The sequence below is a fragment of the Oxyura jamaicensis genome, chromosome 3, assembly GCF_011077185.1.
Source record: "Oxyura jamaicensis isolate SHBP4307 breed ruddy duck chromosome 3, BPBGC_Ojam_1.0, whole genome shotgun sequence".
In the NCBI taxonomy this organism is placed as follows: Eukaryota; Metazoa; Chordata; class Aves; order Anseriformes; family Anatidae; genus Oxyura; species Oxyura jamaicensis.
In genome coordinates this window covers 61,739,007-61,764,206 of record NC_048895.1, presented here as the reverse complement: position 1 = coordinate 61,764,206, position 25,200 = coordinate 61,739,007, and the positions used below count along the sequence as shown (strand labels likewise).

General features: G+C 37.6%; 1 protein-coding gene across 6 annotated transcripts in view; it reads left to right on the top strand.

Annotated features, from left to right (window-relative positions):
- The window catches only part of LAMA2 (laminin subunit alpha 2), a 390,777-nt gene that overhangs the window by 308,310 nt on the left and 57,267 nt on the right, over positions 1 to 25,200 (top strand). For all 6 annotated transcript variants that reach the window (XM_035321576.1, XM_035321577.1, XM_035321575.1 and 3 more), the window contains 4 exons: positions 1,083 to 1,199; positions 2,707 to 2,870; positions 9,352 to 9,490; positions 15,752 to 15,854. In XM_035321576.1, the coding sequence (XP_035177467.1) occupies positions 1,083 to 1,199; positions 2,707 to 2,870; positions 9,352 to 9,490; positions 15,752 to 15,854 (523 nt within the window). The remainder of the gene's footprint in view (positions 1 to 1,082; positions 1,200 to 2,706; positions 2,871 to 9,351; positions 9,491 to 15,751; positions 15,855 to 25,200) is intronic.

Here is a 25,200-nt window from a genome sequence, read left to right as displayed (position 1 = left end):
TGATCTCCCTCATAGCAGAGGGGTCTGCTTTTGATTTAATTTAAAGTGCAGAGACTTGAAGAGCACATTATACTGTACATTAACAAGCATTTAACCGAGATATAAAGAGTAGAGACAACTTAATGAAGATAAATGTTTCTACCTTGTTTATATCTTGATGAGTTTTCACCTCATGTACAATGATGAGGTTAGAGTTCCAAGACCTCAGTCTCAGCAGAGATTTGTGGGCTTGACTGAATTAAGGGAATACAGTGCCGTAAGGAAGTTAGGGGATCTCTGTTCTCTGCATTTCCTTCCCAAAGGTGGATGGAGAAATGTTGGGGAAATTACCTGCTATCTGAGTTTTTTAAATATTCTTTCCATCCCAGTATGAAAGTGCCTGAAGGCATCCTCTCCAGTGGTCTTGCCCACTTGAGCAGGTTGTGATTTTGAGCAGGTTTTTTTGCTTTATTTTAACCCCTGTTTTGACCAAGAGGCCATCACAGCACCATAACTAGAATGCCATGGTCTCTTAACAGAATAATCTGTAATGCTAAATGACTCTTGTACAGGAAATCACCAGTTACTTATTTGACATTCATTCTTTTTACACAATATGCAGTATTTTTACCAGATGGAAAATCAAGAATCCTTAGGTTGTTCTGAACCATTGTCTTTTATTTTACATTCATTAATTAGTGAAATGCCAGTGGCTGTGAATTTCAAAGATGCAAAGTATTTTAATAAATTTTGCCTTCATGGCCAGTGCAGATAATTGTCAAAATGAGAAACTTGCCCATCTGGGTAAGGATTAGGTTTTCTAACTTCTTTCTGATTCATTTGGCATAATACTACAGTCAATTGCCTCTGAAAACCTACCATGTGAGAGGAGAGATACAAAGCTGGGGACAGGAGGGGAAAGAAAGATATCTTATTTTAAATATGTTCTATTGCTGTAACTGTCTTTCCTCAGAAAGTTCTGAGAAATCTGACCTTTGTGGCATGGTGAGAAACTGCAGTCTGTATTGGGACGTCAGTATTTGAACTGGCATCATCTTTCTATAAAACAACTCATATTTTTATTTTTTATACACATCCTGTAGAAAAAGAAGCAAGCTGTAGAAGATGGCAGGCAAGATGTTGAAAAGAGTCTGCAGGAAGGAAATGACATCCTTAATGAAGCCAACAACCTTACAAATGAAATCAGCTTAGCTGTAGAGGTGAGTGTTTTATTATCCTTATATGAGAAATAGTACAATAAAGCATCATTATGGAAACAAAATAGCTAATTAAAGTAACACCTGATTTTTCTTTTTATTAATCAATGTTAGAATATTTGAATTGGAAGGAATAATTTTCCTATTGCTGTATGACAGAAAAGCTAAGCTAGTATATAAAAATGATTAAGTTTGAGATTTAAATGATTCATTGGATTGCACAAAGAGTTAGCTCATCATTTTTCATGGACTCTACCTTCTTTTATATATGGCATTGTGACTGTGGTACTGACTTTGTCTTTAGAATTGCAGATGCAGCAAACCTGTTCATAGTCTCATGGTGACTCTGTGATCTAGATGTAGATTTATCTGCACAAAAACTATGTGTGCACATCAGAAGGAAATTTCAGAAATAATTTGTTCCCTGTGGCAACAATTTTAAGTCTAGATAGATTGGGGAGATGAGAGGATTGCACTCTCATTTTACATAAAATTTTTGAAAATTCTGCCTTAAGAGTTTTATCAATGGAGTTTGCCACTGAGGCTGGAAAAAAGAAAAGAAAAGAAAAGAAAAGAAAAGAAAAGAAAAGAAAAGAAAAGAAAAGAAAAGAAAAGAAAAGAAAAGAAAAGAAAAGAAAAGAAAAGAGAAAAGAAAAAAAGAAAAGAAAAGAAGAAAAGAAAAGAAGAAAAGAAAAGAAGAAAAGAAAAGAAAAAAAAAGAAAAGAAGAAAAGAAAAGAAAAGAAAAGAAGAAAAAAAGAAAAGAAAAAAAGAAAAGAAAAGAAAAGAAAAAAGAAAAGAAAAGAAAAGAAAAAAAAAGAAAAGAAGAAAAGAAAATAAAAGAAAATAAAATAAAAGAAAAAAAGAAAAGAAAAAAAGAAAAGAAAAGAAAAGAAAAGAAAAGAAAAGAAAAGAAAAGAAAAGAAAAGAAAAGAAAAGAAAAGAAATATGATTGGTTCTGGAAATATTTCTATCTAGCACTGCAAATTGATATAATGAATGGAAAAAATCCATGTGGAGAAGTGGGAAGGGAAACATTCTGAGACAACTTATTGGGACAGGAATGGCAGGTCTCTCAGACGTACAGTTCTTACTCAGGTATTTTAGTATTCAAAAGTATATATGGGTCACTCAAAGGGTCATGAAACATAAACTTCTGTCCTTGCTTAGTTATTACTGGAGGTATGACCACAAATTGCTATAACTGTGTATGCATCTACATTTAGGAAACAAATCCAAATTAGAGTTAGTAAGTATTTAAACTGTGCAGTTTCTTAATTGTGAAATAGCAGCTCAGGAGAGACAAGTGGCTGTGGTATATTGTTTGGTATATTGTTTTATCTCCCTCTGCTCTCCAGTCTAACCATTCCTGTATTCTTTCCATATTAGTTCCCTGAAGTGTTAATGCATGGGTAAGTTATGAGATAATATCTCACAAGGAAAATATGTAAAGGGTTACAGAGTGCTTGCATTCAGCTGCTTAAAGGTCTTTCTTATGTCATTTTATGTCAGTATGTAGAAGGTGTTGCAGATAAGATACAGTCGATGTCCGATCAGCTGAAGGATAAAATAGATGACTTAGCACAAGAAATTCATGACAAAATGCTTCCAGAAAAGGTGTTGCAAGCTGAGAACCATGCAGCCCAGCTGAATGAATCATCTGCAGTACTGGATGGGTAAGACAGCCATTCATTGGTAATGATAAAAACATGAAGCAGGTTTGTAAAGCTACGTGACAGAAATTGAAGGGCATTATTTTCAGACTTTGACATCTGTTATTGAAGATATACAAATATACAATGTTCTATACGAGTATGCAACTATACAGTTCAGTGAGAAAAGCCAAATTTATGTCTTTGATAAAAGTTTGGGGTTTAGATATGTCAAAATGAGACAGCAGGTTGAGATAAAAACCCCAAAACCACAACGTTGAAGTTTTTCCTCTGTTTGACATTATCATTTCTGTTTGGCCAAGCTCAGAGTGGAAGGGAGAGTGGAATGCCAGCTGTGGTGGTTCACACTAATGGCTAGCTAAGCTCTGCTACATCACTCTCTCACCTCCCCTCCTCAAAGGAACAGCGGGAGAAAAAGCGATGAAAACAGACTCAAGGGTTGAGATAAGGACAGGGAAATCACTTACCAATTACCATCACAGGCAAAACTCAGTGTAGGAGATTAATGTAATCTATGGCCTGTTGTTAATGGACTTAGAGCAATGAGAAGAAAAAGCAAAATAAAAACACTTTTCCCCTATCTTCCCTTTTCTGCCTCCTCCCCACGGAGTGGTGCAGGAAAATGGGGAATGGGGGTTGCAGTCTGTCCATAATGTTTTGTCTCTGCAACTCCTTCACAGTCAGTTTCTTCCCCTGCTCCTGCATGGGGTCACGCCCACAGAATGTAGTCCTTCCTGAACTGATCTTATGGGGCTTCACACAGTCTTTCTTCAAGAACTGCTCCAACATGGATGGGTCCCCTATGGGTGGCAGCTTCCACCAGATCACCTGCTCCTGTGTGGGCTCCTCCACTGGCTGCAGCGTAGAGCACTACTACACCATAGGATCCATGGTCTGCAGGGGGAAAGCCTGCTCCACCAGGGGCCTCTCCACAGGCCACAGGGAACTGCTGTTCAATGCCTGGAGCAACTCCTGTCCTCCTGCTGCACTAACCTTGGGGTCTGCAGAGCTGTTTCTCCTACCTTTTCTCACTCCTCTCTCCCTGCTGCTGTTGCACAGCAGTTTTTTTCCCTTCCTTAAATCTGTTCTCCCAGAGGCCCAACCAGTATCACTCACTGGCTCGGGTTTGGCCAGTGGTGGGTCCCTTTTGGAGCTGGCTGGAGCTGGCTCTGATCTGACATGGGGCAGTTGCTGGGCTCTGCTCACAGAAGCCACCCCTGCAACGCCTCCACTACCAGAACCTTGCCATGCAAGCCTAGTACACTACTATCTATTGTTCTATATAGATGTCATTCCTACAAATATGCAATAAAATATGCAATAGCAGGGATGCATGTTGGTTTTGGTTATCATTACATGGGTTAAATTGCCAGCCTTTAAAATTGTACAATTGCAGGAACTAGCATGAAGGAAGGAAGTGACCCCCACCAAAACACAATGTATTACTAGAAAATTTAGGTGCATTGTTTTTTAGAGTGTGGTAGTTGATCTGTTACTATTTGAAAAGTGCCATATGAACTGATGTGGTAGGCAAAGTACTAGAGAAAGACAGATCCCTATGGGTGCAACCATGTGAATACTAAAAGATACAATAGAAACACACCATTTGTTTTGAAAAGTATAAATTGCTGAAGAAGAGTAGTCTCCTTGGTGGTACCCTAGTCACAAATTTGTCCTTCTTAGTCAAAGAATTAAATGCTCAGAAATGGATGAATTTGAGCAAATAATGGTCAATTGAACAGAAAGTTCTTCAGATGAATTATATCATTCAGATTTTCGCCTGAGCCATAATCATGCATCAGGCAATATCTGGTTCTGCTCTACACAGCACAATGATATTAAGGTTGACATAGTCATTACATAGCTCCAATATGATACTGGGCTACTAAAATCTCCATATGATACTTGCATAAGAGAAGTTTGGGCTTTGAGAGTCATGTTCATTTTCTTTCCTTCTTGGCTAAGTCAATATATTCATTAAAAAAAAAAAAAAAAAAAAAAAAAAAAGTGTGTCTGTGTTTCTCCTGTAAGCTGTTTCATGTATCTTATGATGCTTACATACTGCAGTGCCCTCAGATATACTCTTGATTTACACAGCTTGACTTACCATATGTTTATTGCTAATGTTGATGTGAAAAAAAATTGACTGAACTTTCTCTTACAGGGCCCATTATGTGTTTTATTAAATACTGGTTAAAAACAAGCAGTGTGTTTTTATTTTTAAGGTGACCATTTTGGTAGGAGACACTTGTCATGGTGCTAATTTGCATACTGTCAGAAATCCTCCATGTTAAAAGACCGTAATCCATCTAGTGGTTTCACAACATTGCCCCAAAATGAATAGGTGTCATAGGCAAAAATATTTAAACCTAAGTTCAGATACTTTGGTTTCCATTCACAACTTTCACATTCTGGGCTTAAAGAAGATGAAAAGTGTCACATCTAGCTACAGTAGATCTAAATCCAAATACGAAATACAATCCAAAACTATCCAAATACATAGATAGTTGGCATGGAGGAACTAAGGAAAGAAGTAGATAAAATGTAAAGATAAGAGTACTTTGCCTCTTTAATGAAATGTTGACAAGACAAATTTTGAGGTATGGGTTTTTAACTGTGTTAAATAGACTTTTTAGGGGTGTGTATATGTGCTTCTGTCTTAACATAGGCATTAGGTAGCTTAGGGTAGTGTTTAAAGCCCTGTTTACTGTGGTGTATCAGTATTATGTATACTTCTATCTGATCCAGACATCACCTTCAGTTTCTCAATATACACAATAAATAATACAGAATCAAGAACATTTCAAATTATATCTAAAAGCAAATTATTAAAAATTAAAATTTCTAGTGTGGTCAGATACATAATCTCAAAGGAGAAAGAAATACCAAAGTCCTATGTCATCCTGTATCAGGATAAAGTTGTTTAGTTCATGCACTGACATTAAAGTCACACTTTGCAGGAATATGCAGTCTCTCTCTATCTATCTTAGGAATTCAAAAATATATCTATCCTCACAGCTGGCACTTGGGTATCTTTCAGCTAATACTAAATTTGCTGAAAAATAGCATTTCATCTTACAAGAGAGACTGAGGGAGAGCTCTTTCTCTCAAATCACCCCCTAAGGCTTCAGATAGCATACCGATTGATGGTGAGGGTGTTCTCTTGAGAATTAGAACATGGAACAGTTCATGAATTTAACCTAGGGAATATATATATATATATATATATATATATATATATATATATATATATATCCTGTATACAAATATGTATTAGGATAGGCTTTTCTTCCTTATGCCTAATTTCCTGCTGATGAGTAAACCTCACGGGTATGTGGAAAATTCAGTTTAGTTCCCTCCTAACCAGAGGGTATATGAACCATGTTTCTAAGCAGTACTTTAGCTACTAGCTAGATAGCTATTGTGGGCTGCATGTTTCTCTAACAGAGTATCAGAAAAAATTACTCTAGCCTAATGAGCTCCATCTGTAGTTGAGAAAGGAGATAGATAAATATCTGTCTCTTTTTCTCTGTCAATAAATCTATCTCCTCCTTTCCATCAATAAAAAGTATTTTTTTAAAATGTTAACAGCAAAAGGAGAACCAGAGAAAACATTACTTGGAAGAGGATGGTCACCTCACAAACAGGGACATAGACAAAGCAGAGGCATTTAATGCCTTCTTTGCCTCTGTCTTCAACACCAATGATGGGCTCTGGGACCCTAGGTGTCCTGACTTGGAGAACCATGACTGTGATAACGATAAACTCTCAACCAACCCCAAACGTGTGTGGAACTTGCTACTCCAGCTGGAAGCACATAAGTCTATGGGGTGTGATGGGATTCATCACAGGATACTCAGAGAGCTGGTTGATGTTATTGTGAGACCTCTCTCCGTTGTTTTTTTTTTTTTTTTTTTTTTTTTTTTTTTTTTTTTTTTTCCGAAGGTCTTGGGAATTTGGAGAGGTAAAAAACATAATACCATGGGTGAACAATTGGCTGATGGGTCAGGCTCAAAAGGTTATGGTAAATAGGATTACATCAAGCTGGTGGCCAGTCACTAGTAGGGTTCCACAGGGCTCCATTTTACGGCCAGTTCTCTTTAATGGTTTTATAAATTACTTGGATGTTGGATTAAAAGGTGTTTTGAGGAAGTTTGCCATTTATACTGAGCTGGGAAGAGCTGACTCCATGACGGTAGAGAGGCCTTGAAGGAGCGATCTTGACAAATCAGAGAGCTGGGCAATCACCAGCCATATGAAGGTTGTTAGCAAGAGTCAGATTCTAAACCTGGGAAGGGGCAACCCTGGCCATACGTACAGACTAGGGGTCAAAAAGCTGCAGAAAGGGATATGAGGATTTTGCCCAATGTCAAGCTGAATCTGAGTGCCCACTGTTCCTGGGCAGCCAGGAGCGTCAACTGTATCCTCAGGCACAGCACTGCTGGCCAGTTGAAGAAAGTCATTGTCCTGCTCTATTCAGTGCTGACATGGCCTCACCTTGAGTACTGTGTGCAGTTTTGGGTGCCACAGTATAAATAATAATAATAAAACTATTAGAGAGCGTCCAAAGGAGGGCTACAGAGATGGTGTAGGGTATATGGGTGAAGATGTATGAGAAGCAGCTGAGGTCCCTTGGTTTGTTCAGCCCAGAGCAGAGCAGGCTGAGGGGAGGCCTCATGGCAGCCTGCAGCTCCCTCAGGATGGGAGCGGAGGGGTGGGCACTGAGCTCTGCTTCTGATGACAGAGACAGGACCAAAGAGGACAGCATGGAGCTGTGAAAGGGGAGGTTTATGTTGGATATTAGTAAAAGGTTCTTCAATGGAAGAAGATGCTGGGCACTGGAACAGGTTCCCCAGGGAAGCGGTCAGGGAACCGAGTGTGTTGGAGTTTAAGAAGCATTTGGACAAAGCTCTCAGACATAAGGTGTGATTTTGGGGTGGTCCTGTGTGGAGTTAGACTTAATGATCCTTGTGGGTCCCCTCCAACTCAGGATATGCTATGATTCTATGATTCTAGACTCTTCCAGGAATGATGCAGAGGCAGCCCAGTCATGTGGCAGCCCAAAGGAAATCTGTCTCCCTCTGTTAACTGCATATGGAGTCCAGGGAATATATCCTTTGTCCCCTTTGTCTTTCGTTTTGCATTTTGTAGAAATCATTAAATACTCATTGAAGCAAGGATCAGAACCCAGCTGCCCCAATTCTCCAGAAAATAGATTAATTATGAGGTTAGAGAATTAATTTCTGTTTCTTCCACAGATTCTGTCTCAATGACTAAGTACTTTGTACAAGCTGAAACTTTGAACAAGCAGGACTAACCCCTGCCTCCCTGACATTACCATACACATTACTGTCCAGAGCATCTCCCTAAGAGGCAAAAATCCAAGTGGAAATCCATTCTTGTCCAGTTCAAGCAGTGAATTGGATCCACTTACCCTTTTTCAGGGAAAGTGCCATAGGCATTAAGCTATAACGTGTTCTGAGAGAGATGTCTTCAAGTTAATTCTGTATGTGCAATACTTATTTGTAGAAAATATTTGAATATGTCACATGCAGAGAGTGCAAGAAAAGTGATTTCTCTACCCTGTTGTCTAAAAATTTCCCTGCAAGTCAGTTAGCTGAGCTCTAATCCTTGCACCAAGAATATTATTTGTTTATAATTATCTTTTAATTTAATTATAATTATTAAAATAGAGCATTTCATATAAATGTAACACTCCATTCAATATGAAGTATTATTGGTTATGTTTTTCATTTTGGTAAGCAAAATGAAAAATTAACATTTAGGATTGTTTTAGATAGTAAGATTTCTGTGTTTGGAAGCCAGACCCAGAAATGGGTGGTTCACAGAGACTGCTCTAAAACATCCCTGTGATGATGTTCCCCATGTTCTGACAGTTCAAACTTCAATGAATAGCCTGACTCATAATGTAACCTATAAACCTACATTATGTATATGTTATGTATTATAGTGTATGATCTACTGTATGGTAGATAATAATAGTAAATAGTAGATTTTTATTTGTTATATATATTTAGATTTATAGGTAGATATCAGTTTATATAGATTTACAGATTTATATTTATATTAAAGAGTATATAATATCTACTATGTATGTATATCTACTGTGTGTATATATCTGTATCTATGTAATGTATATTTATAATATCTACTATTTATTAAGCACTGCACTGTCTTTTCTCAGCGTCTGATCCATTTTTATTTCACATAACCTCCTTGTTAGCAAAAGGTTTTTTTTGTGTGTGTGTGTCTTTTTGCACAGATGAAATAAGAATTCTGTTAAACATATAATGCCAGAACTCCTGAATTTTCAATTGTAGCATTGCTCTCTAAAGCAATGTCTTAGAAATTAGCCTTAGAACCTTTGGAATAAAGGCTGTTGGGTTTGAAGAAGTGTGCTAGTGTATTCCGTTGAGCTCTGATAGCAGGTTTAATGGTGTGTTTCCTTTTTCCATCCCAACAGAATCCTTGCTGAAGCCAAAAACATCTCTTTCAATGCCACACTTGCTTTCAATGCTTATACTAACATCAAGGATAACACAGATGAAGCTGAAAAAGTTGCCAAGGAAGCCAAGGCTCTTGCAAATGAAGCTATGCAAGCGGTAAGAAAAATAAGTAAATTTGGAAGGAGGCTTAGCTTTTCTGTGGAGCTGTGCTGTGCTTTATCCTAGATTCATGTTTTCCAACTTACAACTTTAGAGAACCCTGCCACCGCAGATCCTTGTGTTGAGATCAGAACAATATGCCCCTGCCAGAGCTGTGTGTACCTTGACTACATCTCCATTTGTCCCTAACTCCTGTTTTTTGGTCTTCTTTCCATTTCTGTATACAATTCTTCCTCCTTCTGCTTTCTACCTTTCAGTTTCAGCCTATGGCTCAAGCCAACAGCTGCTGTGGAAAAGCTTGTAGTCTTGAGTGTAGGTCATTCAATACTCATTAAAGCTAGGTTATATTTTTAAAAATGTTTTGCATACATCTAAAGAACTACATACTTTAATTAACTCTTCATCCTCCAGTTCTAAGAAAATGCTCACAGGCATTTCTCTGCACGTAAGATGAACTGTGAGCATTTAGCAGAAATCTAAAAATGGAGAGATGTAGAAATGGTGCAGAAAGCTTTAATAAAATACGTGCAGTTTTTTTTACATGAACTCTGCCTGTTTTCACAGAGAAATCACTATGAGGTATTACATGCAAATTTTCAGAGGAAACTGAGAGAACTTTTAAAAATAGGATTCTAAGCTAAGGCCAGCTCTGCTGCCTGAGTCATAATGAAGAGCTCGGCTCCATAGACCAGAAAACATTCTGAGCATAGCCAGAATTGTTTTTATACCTAATTTTGAAGGAGTTAATGGCAAATTTGTGGAAGCTGGTCAGAAAGCAACTGACATGTGCTTCACAGGCACACAAAAAAATACCAAGGAAATTATAGTATTATATAAAATAGGCAGAATCTATGTTTGATAAAGAAACATATAGGTGAAAAGAAGCAACTTGCAGTTAGAGCACTTGCATGTGCATAAAAGTAGCTTGCAAGAGAGCTACTTCGGTCAAATGGATTGCAAGAACAGTAAAAGCAACAACATGCTGGAAAAGTCTGTATTTTAGAGATGGATAAAGTGATTTAGTTGTTGCACAAATATTTCAATATTTTTAGACAGTTTAGATTGGTAACTTCTGTTTCAAATAACACTAATTACTGTATTTCTCTCTTGATGGAAAAAAAAGTCACCTCACATATTAGCGTATGCTGATTCTCTGTCAATAGTTGTTTCTCTAGAACTGCTAATTACTCTGCAGAAGTAAATAAGGAGCTCTGGATTATTTTTTTTCTGTGCATTTGGATTTAATACAGATACCTATCCTTTGTTTCTTTCATGATTCACAGTGAGTGAAGCAGGCGTAAGGATTGAGTAGGGGAAAAAAAAAGATACATGCAGCAGTCAAGAAACAAAGCAAGCAATTACAGTATGACTACAAAAGAGTATAAATCAGATGGCAGATTATACCAGGGGGTGAAAGGAGATAGACAGTTTGAAAGGAATAGAGGTGAAGAGATGGACAATATTATGCAAGTGAGTAACAAGGAGAGACAGATACTATTTGGGTCGTGTTTTAAGCATTTCCTCTCTATACATTCATTAGAGGAAGCCTGTTTATGTTCTTTGCTGTATATGTGTAACAGGGGTAATAGGGGTCTAGTTGATAAAGAGGAAGATGGAGAGAGCTACTCTTTTAACCATAATTGTCTAAATATAATCAGTGGTTTATCATCACGCTGCTGCAGAGCGAGGTAGACTTTACACAGTATTTGGTAAATAATAACGTGAGGATTTGGGGCTAAATTGAAAAAATTGTGAAGTTCAGTCATTGATTAACTATTCTATTTTTATTTATTTATTTAATGGAAAGAGCCAGATAGTTGTTCATCCCAGTTGAAAAACTTAACTGCTAAAATCAGTAAATCAGAAAGAGGCTTCTCTTTCTGTAGGCCCCAAGGAGTTTACTTGCAGCTGAGCTTTAGCAGGACAGGAGTGCCCCCATGCTGTCATGCAGCTCCATGGTTCAACCATTAGCCTAGAAGGCATTATTTGTGGATTTGAGCCCCCTCAAGCTAAGCAAGTCCTAGAAACTGTTCCCTCCTTCTCAGGGAGGTGCTCTGTGGGCCAATGTATAGAAGACAGAAATAATCTCTTTCCTCTCCTTCTGGAAGATGGAGCCATATTCTTTTCTTTCTGAGAGTACCTGTGGGTGCCAATCTTCTGTAAAGGACTCTGATCTCCAGAAGCTAGCAGATAACAGAGGAGAGGTCTGAAGTTCACGTGCATCACTGAACCTAGCCTTTCGTAGCAAATGATAGTGTTGGTTCTGTGGAGGGAAGGTTTTCCAACAGCAGCTGGCTGGTGCATAAACTAGAAATGGTAGGTACTGGGCTGAGGTTTAGATTCCACCCTGCAAGTGATTGAAGTAAACAATCTATGGGAGCTTCAGTGATATATCAGGATTTTGGGTTATTTTTGTTTTTAACAGGAAGATTAGTTTGTTTTTAAATTAAGCTAATGTTGCTAAAAGCAAGAACAAAAAAATGCTTAAAATCCATCGTGATTACAGGAAGCCTGATAAATGACTGGGAAAAAAATGTATTAAAAATATGACAGAAAAATTCCTCCTGAGCTTTTTATGATGGATTTGCTCTCCCCTTTAAAAGAAAAATAAATTTATCACAGATGAGAAATCTCTAGCATTCAGGCAGCTTCAATATCCCATTACTTAGCCAAGACAGTAACTGACTGAAGAGTAGAGTCATGTTAACAGACCCAGCTTGTGTCTCACAGATCAGAACTATAGTTTTAAAACACATCTTGAAAAAAGAATTTTTATTCTTAGTCTTTTTTAGACTAGTAACTGGAACCACAGGTGACATGTTAGGTGTTTAGGGTCCTGCTTGCTTCTTTTCTTCTTACTCCCTTTGTAGTGGCACCCAACAGAACTATTGGGGTGCCATGACACTCAATTCCTTATATGATAACAGTATAATGCTGCCTAGCTACCATCATGAAGATGTCCTGAGGTGCAATTCACTCACAACATCTTGGTACTTCAGAATTCTCAGCTTCCCCAGCTTCTCGTTCTTTCTCCAAGACTTGCAAAAATGAGAATAGCCTTAGCTCTCACAGAGGTGAAGACTTTTCAGAATGTAAATGTGTGTGAAAAGAAAATCCTTTATTTAAAAAATAAGGAAGAACTCCTTTAACTAATGTGAATCAGGACAAAAAACAACTTACAAGTGTACAGGTGAATTTAAGTATGTGATCCTTAAAATTGCCCCAGTGGATTTACATATGTGCTTGGAGCTGTACCTCTTCAAGTGACCAAAACTGCTGACATGTCAGCAGGTTTAGGCACCATAATGCCTACTTCATGCTTACATCCATTCAGGAAACCTCAGAAAAAAAAAAAAAAATCCCTCCATACTGCAAAAGCCCCAGCAATTCTTTGTCTGATATGTGTTCAGACAGTGCCCAGCATGTGCTGATGGGGGAGTCTTCACAGAATGCTGTGGCTATGGCTGATCTTAATCAAACTTGTAGCCTGTAGCCTTATCCCTGTCCATGTGCATTCAGTGATTCACAGAGTCATCCCCTGGAGATCTAGAGGTATCTTCTTCATCCCAGAATAGTTCAATAACCCACCAGGCTATGTGCTGAACTGAAATCTTTCTTCTACTCCTACAGAAGGCAGGTCATTTGGCAAGAACAGAGTTCAAGATTCACTGAAGTACCAGAAAAAGCAAGACGGGATATTTCTTCCTGAATTCATTCCTTACCCATAATTATTGCTAATTATCAATTCATAGAGCTTTTCAGTAATTTGATAGATGTTTTTTCTTTTGGTGCTAAACCTTGTTAAAATTATTGCTAACCCAAGGAAAAGAAGAAACAGACCATTAAGGATGATGTATGGTTTCAGTGCCAGCATTTTGTATTATGTTATTATAACAGCACTTATGCCTCTAACCCAAGATTGAGATGGCATTGTTTGAATACATAACGAGATCCCACTACTGCCACGAGATGCCACAAGCAGTCAAGCTGCACAAAGTTTGTATAGGGCAGGGGAAGCACAGAGTGAGGAAGTTACTGTCCCCAGGATATGTATACTCTGGAACAGATAGAATTAGAGCTTAGGTTCCTGAGACACTGTGGTTTTCCAATTTGTCTTGAACCACAAATATTTTTTACTTTTCTTTTCTTTTTTTTTTTTCATTTTTACAGCCGGTGTACCAATTTAGAAAACAATATAAAAATCCCTTAGCTGTCAGTCTTATTAAATCATAAAAGGATTCATCATGACCCAGGCTTGCCGCAAGCTGGGCATAAACTTCACCTCACACTGCCAGAAAATGTTTGTTTTTTTCATTATTGACTTCATCATAGCTCAACATTCCATGAGCCGGAAGAAAAGCTAGCAAAAAATAAAAAGTATGTTTTACATTTGATTTTTTTTTATTAATCCTCCTTTTCAGAATTATTTGAAAATTAATATAAAATAAAGCTTTTAAACAGTACAAGTGTATTTGTTTCTGAAGGGCCTTTTTAGTATTAAATTTATGCTGAAATCTGTTTCTGATTAATTGCCAGCCCGGACCTATTTATTGTCCCTGATTTGATGAACTTCTTGTTTTTGAATTGCAAATCCGGCCTTCCAATGTATTGAATATAAACTGCTTTAGCAGCCAATCAACCATGCCTAGTAATTTAATAATATTAACAATCATTATTTTTGAAGCCTGTGGTCACATGAACCTGGGTTTTGATGCTAACGGGAAAAATAGTAGTAGTATTATCTGATTTGACAGGTGCATCTGCTACAAAATCTGGCCAACCATTCTTCTTTCAGGAGCAGTCTTTTGCTTAACTGGAAAGTCTTTCTTTGTTGTTTGTTTGTTTGTTTGTTTGTTTGTTTTCCTTTTTCTTTTTCTGGGGTTATATGTGTTTTCCTATTATCGGTGCTACTTATATTAAGTGATAAAATCTATTAAAAAAAAAGGTTTTGTTGATCTTTCAAATATATTTTCTGTTGATATGGGGAAGAATTTGTAGTAGGAACAGTTTCATAGCTGAAGGGTGCTTGGCAGTCATACAGGCCATACTTCATAAAATCACTTAGCCCATGATGAAAGCTGAGAATAAATTTACATCCCAAGACTACAAGTAGTATGGTAGATATATCCCAGTGACATGACCACACATGCCATGAGATATACCTTTACAAAACACTTTATTCTGAGTTTTATGAGTATCCAAAGTGTCCTTTAAGATTTTTAAATGGAAAAGAAGTAGACAAGTCCCATACATGGTTCTCAACGTGTCATCAAAAAACAACAAAGATACAGCAGTATGCATAGTATCACCTCTGGGCTTGCTCATTATATAAATAATGAATATTAATAATAACTGTGTCATTTAATTGACACACATTTTGAGTATATGTATCTGCCCTAGAAAATGAAAAGTAGCTGCTTCTTAATTACATAGTAGTTACGAGGCTATGACCCATGACTAATATAGAACGTTATCTGGCTGTCAAGAGTATTCTCATAGAAATCTACTCAGTATGATGTGTGACCTGAGTTCACTCTTACAAACTGAACAGTAAGTGGTTCAGAACCTAGAGCATTTTCTACCAACTGAAAATACTAATCTAATTTAGAAAAATCATACTACCAATTGATCAGTCTCTGCACTGAAGAGATAGATGTTTTTTTCAAAGCAAAGATCTTTAAGTAGTATAATATGTAGAAGGATGGTTATTTAGTAATAAAACTCTTTCAGATTAACTGCTGTTTGCCCTTCTTTTTAAATCTATTTCCTTTATAGCATCTTTACTATACTGACCTAGCAATTACAGTTCTTGTATTTAACCATGAAGACAGCTCTGTTCTGTGTTTGAGAATATGGAACATCAGATCCAGTCTGGCTTATAAAGGTGGTCTTAGCTGGTCTTAGGGAGAAATACTGTAGCTGGAGGAAGAAACACGTTTTAAGTTGAAGGATTTGTTTGTTCTGGACAAAGTCCTGTTTCTAGAGCAAATCTCTTTCTGTAATGATATAAACATTTTCTCTTCTTATTATAGTCATCACTGGTATTCCAAAGGAGAACTGGCTTCCTCTAAAAACAAAAGAAAATAAATTAGAGGAAATTATTTTTTAGTCTTTTGAAGACCAGTGTAATGACAATGGGATATGATTCAGAGTACACTGATGTTTGTTTGAATTTAGAACTTTCACTTAGATCGTTTTCCTGTATCTTTTATGACTTAAGACTTTCCTGTATCTGTGACACTACTTGTTTGTCTGCAGACATCTGGTCCTCAAGGATCATTGAAGGATGGCGCCAAGAGCTCTCTTCAGAAAAGCTTCAGGGTCCTTAATGATGCCAAGAGGCTAGAAAATGATATTAAAGGTATGTACAGTATGTGGCATTCAGGTCCATTAAATACTAGAAAAACTTTATGAGACTGTTTTACTTCCAGTATGAATAAGCCATGTCAGAAGAAAAAGAAATATTTATAGTTCAGTATCTGTTTTTATATTGAACAATGTATCAATGAAAAATGCTCTATTTTGGGTCCAGGCATGATGCAGGGATGCTTGTCCCCTTCTGGGATAGGAAGGCTGGAAAAGCTAGAACCTTAGTCTTCCCTTGATGATTACAGTAAGGGTGAGAGTAAGTGGGAATGAGAGAGGGATGAAAATATAAGTTTTGATTTATTAAATGGTCTAGCAGAAAATTAGTACAAAATCCAGCACAACATTACATTTTTATTCCTGTTAATACAGAAGTAGGGTTTACAATACCTGTTAATACAGAATTAGTGTTTACAATACCAATCAGAGATAGCACATCTCTTTAGGATGCTTATGGGGTTGTGACAGAAAAGGGAAGTGTGGGGATGCAAGATGAAGATGTTTGCCAAATAGGGTAATGGGAGGGAATTGCTAAGTATTTTCTTCAAAAACGAAACTAAAACATATCTCTGGAGAAAAGAGATGAGTTTTCACACACACACACACGCACACAAAATATTTCTTCATTCCTAAGGTTTAAGTATGTGGCTAAATGCAACTCAAATGATAAAGTTTGTAGATCTCAAACCAAGTACTTCAATTTGGTGCAAATAAAGCATCTTTATTTTTCTACACTTTCTGCAGAAATTTCTGTTTGGTGAGACATAATAACTGATAATTCAGATAAGACTGTGTTTATAATGTACCTGAGTATTTCACCTTGATAAATGAGAGTATTATCGTTGAATGCCACAGTGTGAGAAAGTAGGGCAGTTGTCAGGATGAACACAACAAGGTGTTTCATGCACACATGAATGCACAGCTGCAGAAATGCAGGATGAGGAGCAATTGTCTGTGTAGCAGTTCCATAGAATAAGACCAAAGACAATCATGGATCACATGCTGGTTCACAGTGGATGTCAGGTAGATGTCACGGGGGAATGCATGAATAGGTGAATGGCTTTCCAAAACACATGAAACAATTTGTCCACAGAGTGGAAGGGGTACTAGCGCCTTAGCGAAATTACTGTCTGCAGTGCTAGGTACTGAACTTCATGAAGGTTGAGGTCATTTGCAGATAGTCTTTCAGACATCATGAAGACTAAGTGGAAGTGTAGGGAAGGAGAGAGGAGAAAGATGGAAATAATTTAAAATTGTAGACTGAAAAAGAGACAAATGAGTAGGGACTTAATATTCTTCAGTTATGCCAAGGCTTCTCCAAATAAGATTGTACTAACATATCTTAAATTGCACTGTTGCAGATCACATATTAGGAAAATCTTTCTTGTAATTAAAATGTAGAAGTACTGGAATTGATTGCCTGAGGAGATTAGGGAGATTTGACCTTTAAAAATCTTCAAAAACAGCTTAGACAAACATCAGTGAGGAATGACTGTTAGTCAGAAAGAGAAAAATGATCTTTGGGCAGACATTCGGATCCTATGATTTAATGATCTTTTGAGCTCTTGCACAATCTTGCAAACAAAAGCAGTTTGTATCTTGCAGACAGATTGTTTTATAAGTCTTCTAAGAAAATACTTATTGTTGTGCTAATGAAGCATCTGTTTAACAGTAATCATCAATTCTTTCTCCACAGAAGTCTTAGAAAGGAGCTGAAAAATATTTCGTATTTTAATATTTCAACCGAACCTGAAAGGAAATAAGCATGATACACTTTGAAATAGGCCAGCATTCTGAGTTTCACACACCTGCCTTTGTGAAAAACATTAAACATTGCTGCTTGAGTACCTTGTTTTTACATATACAAGAGAAAGTGACTTAAGATTGTACAGCCTTTATGCCACTGGTATATTAAAGTGTTATATCAATTAACCACATCCTCCATATAGCTACTTTTGAAGGCCATTCATACAAATATGGATTTTTTTATTAATCTAAATATAATATGTTTGAATTGATAACTTCATGGTTTATTCCATTTTAGTACACTGTAATCCCATCTCTTACACTGTTGTCTTATGTTTATGTATATATACATATATTATTTTTTGAAAAGCTTGTTTTAAGTCAGTGTAGTTTTTTTCAAATCTTTTCATACTCTATATAGTGTACTTTAATCTGATTCAGTTGGCTGAAGTCATTGTGCTATAACAGGGTTAACATGGGATTAACCACAAGGACAGGTGTAACACTTTCTCACTTAAATGAGAAAAGAGATCTAGGACATGGAAGTAATAAAGAAGACAAGATGAAAACAACTAGGATATAATAGTTATTGCTGATCAAAGGATTTGAAAATTAATCTATTTTGTTTGTTTCTTTATTTCATGCATCAGAACTAGAAAAATCACACACAGTAAATATTCCAGGTTGAGCTTAAATCTGCTTGTCACAGAGATGATGCCTGAAGCTTCCATGTCATGCTACAATAGTTAAAAATATATTTTATTAGAAATAAGACAGATTTTTATAATAGAGCTGAGTATTTCGGGTTTTAACATATAAAATTTTCATTAGCCTCCTGGGAGATGCATTACAAAAACCATACAGCATGAAGAATGAGATCCACATAACACAGTCATCGCTTGACTATTACTACACTCATTTATTTTTGGCAGCTCTAGGATTTCAACTTGCAGACTAGTTAACAAGTCATCATAATGTTTAACAACGGCATAAGACAAAATTTTTAATATGGTCATTAATTACATTTCAATATCATACACAGTTTGAAAGTTAAAAACATTTTCCTCAGAGCTGCTACAAGAAAATAGTAAGTACTGACATTTTCTAGTAAATCTTGGATGTATATTAAGCTTCCTCTTTATTGTGACTTTACTGCCAGATTCAATACCAGTTTAGGGCCAGAGGAGCATGTTTCAGTAAATATGCCACAGAAAATCATTAAACTGCTAGGTGACGCCAGTGGACAAATTTAAGTAGGCTGAAGCTGAAAGAACAGGGATGCTGTTTGTGAAGAAAGCAAACTTCACCATCTTCCCATGGCTGGAAATGCCAAAAAGGCAGCGCTGCCTTTGTACACCACAGAGTCCATAGCTTTCTGTGCTCAATAGGTGGTTACATCAGAGTTACCATGTGCCCTATAGAACATAGGGACCTGTTTTCCAGGGCAAAATCAAAGACTTTGAATATATATCAATGCTGTGTGCCCACAGGGCTATCCATCCAATTTAACCCTGAAAAAAAAAAAAAAAAAAAAAAAAAAACTCAATAAGACATGAGTTCAGAGATTTTTGGAAAAAAAAGTATGTTATTCTCAAATTTGAGTCCAGTGAGAATTTCAGTTGATGTCCATTTCACAATTCAGAAGTGAAGGTCTAAGCATTCTAAAGATTCATAAAGCAATCCTCATGCAAGAAGGGAGCAGTGCTTATAAGCTACGTATTAGATCTTTGTCTGTGGTCTTGCCCCATACTGAAGGTTAATGAGATGGAGTTTCCTAATGTTCTGATATGACTTAGATACAATGTGCTCTATACAGACTAACATTCTAAACTTTCCAGTATGCCTTTTTGTATCTGATAAAACATGGCCATGCTCCACATCTTGACCCACAGAGATCAGTTAGTGTAGTGCCCAGAACGCAGACACATAAGAGTAAAATGCAAAAACAGATTATTTTGTTCCCCACTCCGCTTTTTCTCCAAAGTGATGGTGTTACTAGTATAATGAACATAATCTCTTCTGGATGACTTGATGTTTCCAGGATGGAAAGTGAGATTTGAGTGTAAAACTAACAAAAAGATATTTTCTACGGTTCTTACAAAGCCACCCTGTTCAGAGTCTCTACTGAAAGTGAAGGATGGATGGTGGGCACTCTATAAAGATCTGCTAGACAGAAGTGATCATTAGTTTGAAATTTCTCTGCCTGCACTACAGGTAGTACATTAGTTAAAGTAATGAAAATCCATACGCCACTCAAGTAATATATACTCCAGAAATCCAGGCTGGGCTATGATAGAGGTGGGAGTGTTTTCTTGCTACATTATGACATTTCTGTGATTTGTGGCCAATTATACTAGTTATAAAACGGCTGTTAATCACAAAAATGTTTTATATTACTACCAAAAACTGCTGAAACAGTCCTTACAAAGCAAAGCTTCTGACAGAAGCTATTAAAATGGAGATTTAATTCTTTCTTTCTCTGTGGGGCTAGGCATTAGGAGGAATAACCCTGGTGGGAGAAGCAAAATCTGTATGTAGTGCTCTGGCTAAGAAGGAGTTTTGAAATTTTGGCTACAAATGAGTGAATGCTGCTGCCTGCCAGCTTCATTCTCTCTGTGCCTTGAGGGATTTTTAGTTTGCCAGAAGCAATTTTTCTTCCTTATAATTTTGAATTTACTGTTTTAAAAATATATTTGCCCAGTGCAGATTTGCAACAGTATACAGGCTTTGTCAGAAATGATCAATGAAAAGGAAAAATAAGATATATAAACTCCTCTTCAGCTGGAGACTGGTGTCAGGTGGATACTGAAATTCAGCTCATGTCATTTCTTCTGCTTAAGAATTGATAAGTTGAAGGGGACTTGTCCTGTCTGACAACAAGTGAATATTTTTAGCCAAAATATTTTGTAGCTGATAGGCACAGCTATATCCCTTGTTTGTGTATTTTCCTCTGGTTTGCATTTTTGCTGCCCTGGCATGTTGCATTCAGCAAATTCTTTTGAAGCTTTTGAATTCTCTTGAGTTCCTCACCTGGAGCTCAATCTGGCTACTGCTGTTAAAGATAACAAAAAATGTTTTTATAAATACATCAACACGACAAGGAGGACTAAGGAGAATCTCCATCCTTTACTGGGTGCGGGGTGAAACTTAGTTACAAGAGATGAGGAAAAGGTGGAGGTGCTTAATGCCTTCTTCGCCTCAGTCTTTAACGGCAATACCGATTGTTCTCTGGATACCCAGTACCCTGAACTAGTGGAAGGGGATGGGGAGAGAGATGTGGCCCTCACTATCCATGAAGAAATGGTTGGTGACCTGGTACGGCACTTAGATGTGCACAAGTCGATGGGGCCGGATGGGATCCACCCGAGGGTACTGAGAGAACTGGCAGAGGTGCTGGCCAAGCCGCTTACCATCATTTATCAACAGTCCTGGCTATCGGGGGAGGTCCCAGTTGACTGGTGGCTAGCAAATGTGACGCCCATCTACAAGAAGGGCCGGAGGACTGACCCGGGAAACTACAGGCCTGTCAGTTTGACCTCAGTGCCAGGGAAGCTCATGGAGCAGATTATCTCGAGAGTCATCACGCAGGGAAAGCAGGCGATGAGGCCCAGTCAGCATGGGTTTATGGAGGGCAGGTCCTGCTTGACGAACCTGATCTCCTTCTATGACAAAGTGACGCGCTGGGTGGATGAGGGAAAGGCTGTGGATGTGGTCTACCTTGACTTCAGCAAGGCTTTTGACACCGTTTCCCACAGCATTCTCCTCAAGAAACTGGCTGCTCTTGGCTTGGACTGGCGCACGCTTTGTTGGGTTAGAAACTGGCTGGATAGACGGGCCCAAAGAGTCGTGGTAAATGGAGTCAAATCCAGTTGGAGGCCGGTCACTAGTGGCGTTCCCCAGGGCTCAGTGCTGAGGCCGGTCCTCTTCAATATCTTCATTGATGATCTGGATGAGGGCATTGAGTGCACCCTCAGTAAGTTTGCAGATGACACCAAGTTAGGTACATGTGTCGATCTGCTCGAGGGTAGGAAGGCTCTGCAGGAGGATCTGGAGAGGCTGGACCGATGGGCCGAGGTCAACTGCATGAAGTTCAACAAGGCCAAGTGCCGGGTCCTGCACCTGGGGCGCAATAACCCCAAGCAGAGCTACAGGCTGGGAGATGAGTGGTTGGAGAGCTGCCAGGCAGAGAAGGACCTGGGAGTGATGGTTGATAGTCAGCTGAATATGAGCCAGCAGTGTGCTCAGGCAGTCAAGAAGGCCAACAGCATCCTGGCCTGTATAAGAAACAGTGTGGCCAGCAGGGCTAGGGAGGTGATCGTCCCCCTGTACTCGGCTCTGGTGAGGCCGCACCTCGAGTACTGTGTTCAGTTTTGGGCCCCTTGTTACAAGAAGGACATGGAGGTGCTCGAGCGAGTCCAGAGAAGGGCTACGAAGCTGGTGAGGGGCCTGGAGAACAAGTCTTACGAGGAGCGGCTGAGGGAGCTGGGCTTGTTCAGCCTGGAGAAAAGGAGGCTCAGGGGTGACCTTATTGCTCTCTACAGGTACCTCAAGGGAGGCTGTAGCGAGGTGGGGGTTGGTCTGTTCTCCCACGTGCCTGGTGACAGGAAGAGGGGGAATGGGCTTAAGTTGCGCCGGGGGAGTTTTAGGTTGGATCTTAGGAAGAACTTCTTTACCGAAAGGGTTGTTAGACACTGGAACGGGCTGCCCAGGGAAGTGGTGGAGTCACCATCCCTGGAGGTCTTTAAAAGATGTTTAGATGTAGAGCTTAGGGATATGGTTTAGTGGGGACTGTTAGTGTTAGGTCAGAGGTTGGACTTGATGATCTTGAGGTCTCTTCCAACCTAGAAAATTCTGTGAAATTATCGCATAATATTCATATAAATGCTAATGCTGAAAACAGTCTTTTTAAAAAGTTAACCATCATTGGCTGCATTTCTGCAATTACATTTTTTCCCTGTTTGTTCATAAGTCTTGCTTGATTTTGAGATAAAAATTAAGCTTGTGGCCCATCACCCTCTTTATAGGATGAGACTGATGGGAGCAAAAATGCTATTTGCAGGAAGCAAAACAAGCATAATAGAAAGGTGCAACTGCCAGTAAATTTGTGCAATATCCAATCAATAAAAACAGCTGCATGTATTGCTCCTCAGGAGATTTCAACCTTTATTCTGTTTTAGGAGGCATGCATTGGGTAGCGTGTCTTTATGATACCTTTTTGGACAGTCCCATGGAAAACTACATTAGGCCAAACTCTCAGAAGATGCCTGTTTCTGGTAGTATTGCAGTGGTGGCAAGTAATCAGTAATTAACCAGTGCCATATATGTATGTGTTCTTCAGAGATATGTTAAAACTTGTCTCTTGTAAAAACAGATCAGTGCATACAAGAGATAAGTAACTCATTTCTTAACCAAATATATGAATTTAGGGATTTTTTGACTCACTTTAGTTCATTCACTCAGAGGGAAAATGTGTAATGCTTATTCTGTAATGTAGTGTTTTATCAAGGAAATAGAAACAGAAATTGAAAATCAGATTAACCAAACCAGAAAACATATGGGTTCATACCTGCAGTCAGTCAAGATCCTCCTTACACTTTAGGATTTAGTTTTAGTGATGCGTGAATGGTTTTGTAGATTTGAACAAAATACTGTATGTTGATTGGCATCATGTGCCATCTCCATGCAGAGCTAATTAAGTGGAAACAGGAATGAGATAAATTCTCAGGATATTTCTCAACCTACACTTTAATGTGAATCGACAGTGCCTGGTATCTTTCAGTGAAGATCCACTAACCTCCTCCAAGTCAGATAAACTCTGTATTTTGGAAAAAATTAGACTGTAGCTACTCATATTTTACCTTGCCTCGATGATTAAGTGGAGGATCTCAGGCCTTTTTATAGCTCTAGGATTTTTCATAAATGCTAATAATTAAAGGACAGGGAAAACCTGAAATGAAGTCAGTTCAATTTGTGATTCATAGTCAAAATTAGCTCAGTGCTTAATGAAGAGGCTGTCTCGGTTATAGTATGGGAAGTTTCTTCAAAATAAAGCTTCATGTTATGATCACTGTGCAAAATGAACAATTTTCTTGAAAAACTCCTGAAGGACAATTATTTATGGCTTTATTATTTTAATATTTTTTAAAAAAATACAGTGAAAATACATTTGAGAAATTAAAAGAAAAAATATTAAACACGGAGTCTCAGTATTCAAATTCAGGAGTTCTAGGGAAACTTCACTTATTAAAATCCATAAAAATTGCTGCTATGGTTACAAAGCTGAAAACAGAAGTCTGGAAACATGATTCTTCAGAAATATAACCAAGGGATAATTAGTGTAATGTTGGATCTGGCAGAGTAAAGAGGAGAAAAAGAGATAATTAAAATTAATTTAATGCAAAAAAGTTACTATACCACCACTGGAAATGAATAAAATATGTCAGGAATATTAATACAATTTATAAGCACATTCCAAAAAGGCACCAGAGACACCAAGGAAATATCAGGCTGACTATAATTTCAAAATTAAATGGAAGGAATTAAAACATTTTTGTCAGTATTATTACTTAATGATAAATGAACTCAGGTAAAGCCACAGAGCATTTAAAACCAGACTCTCATATGTTCACCCTAGTTTAACATCACTTTATGAGTGGCCTCATTCATCTGCAGATTCAAAACCTGTTATTTAAAAAAGCAGTATTTTTGAGGGAAAATACGATCTTATAATTTATAAAAGATTCTCCCCAACTTTATTCTAGTGTTAACTGTGCCTTTCAACCTTCATACCGTTGTCCTGTACTTCTGTGGGACGTTTTGCAAGAATGAAGTCTTACCTCCAGGCACTCCTGCAGAGTTGCTCTGGTTTAAATACAGTGAATAGATCTCTTTATGAATGACATTTCAAAGGGTTTAACAACAAAAATATGATTCTCATTTAAATTCATTTAAATAGTTTGATTTTTCTAATTTTCAAGATGCTTTTTTGCATATCTAATTTTGTGAAACCTTTCTCTTTTAAAATCTTTTAAAAGTGGACTTGAACCACTGTCACTCATTTTAACTCATTATTCTGTTTACCCTCTCACAGAAATGTTACAACTCAGATGCTTTTGGAGATGCCGAAGTACCAATTTGTCTAATTATTGTCCCTTGTGAAAAAGAGATACTTTATATTTTTCACAAGTATGTGACTTATTCATGGAGAAAACTCTTCTCCAGTATGTTTTCCTACTTCAGTATCTACTTGGATACGTATCCAAAAACTGTGTGTTTAATTCAATAACCTGTCACATATCTGGAGGTCACTGACATACTTTGTATCTTAAACTACTTTTCTACAAATCATTCTCCTCCTTCTATCAAGCACAGTGATGTTGAATTAGTTTCCCAACAGGGCATACCTTTAAGTTAATAAATTAGCAGCTGTCTATTACGAAGAACTCCATACTTACATGAAGAAATGATGAAAAATGCCCCCTAAGATAGTTGTTTAAGCATTACCTAGCATTTTCTGTGGCAAACTTAACTTTTTTTTTTCTTTTTTTTTTTTTTTTAATTTTTTTTAATAATGTCCATTTAAATAACTGTTAAGC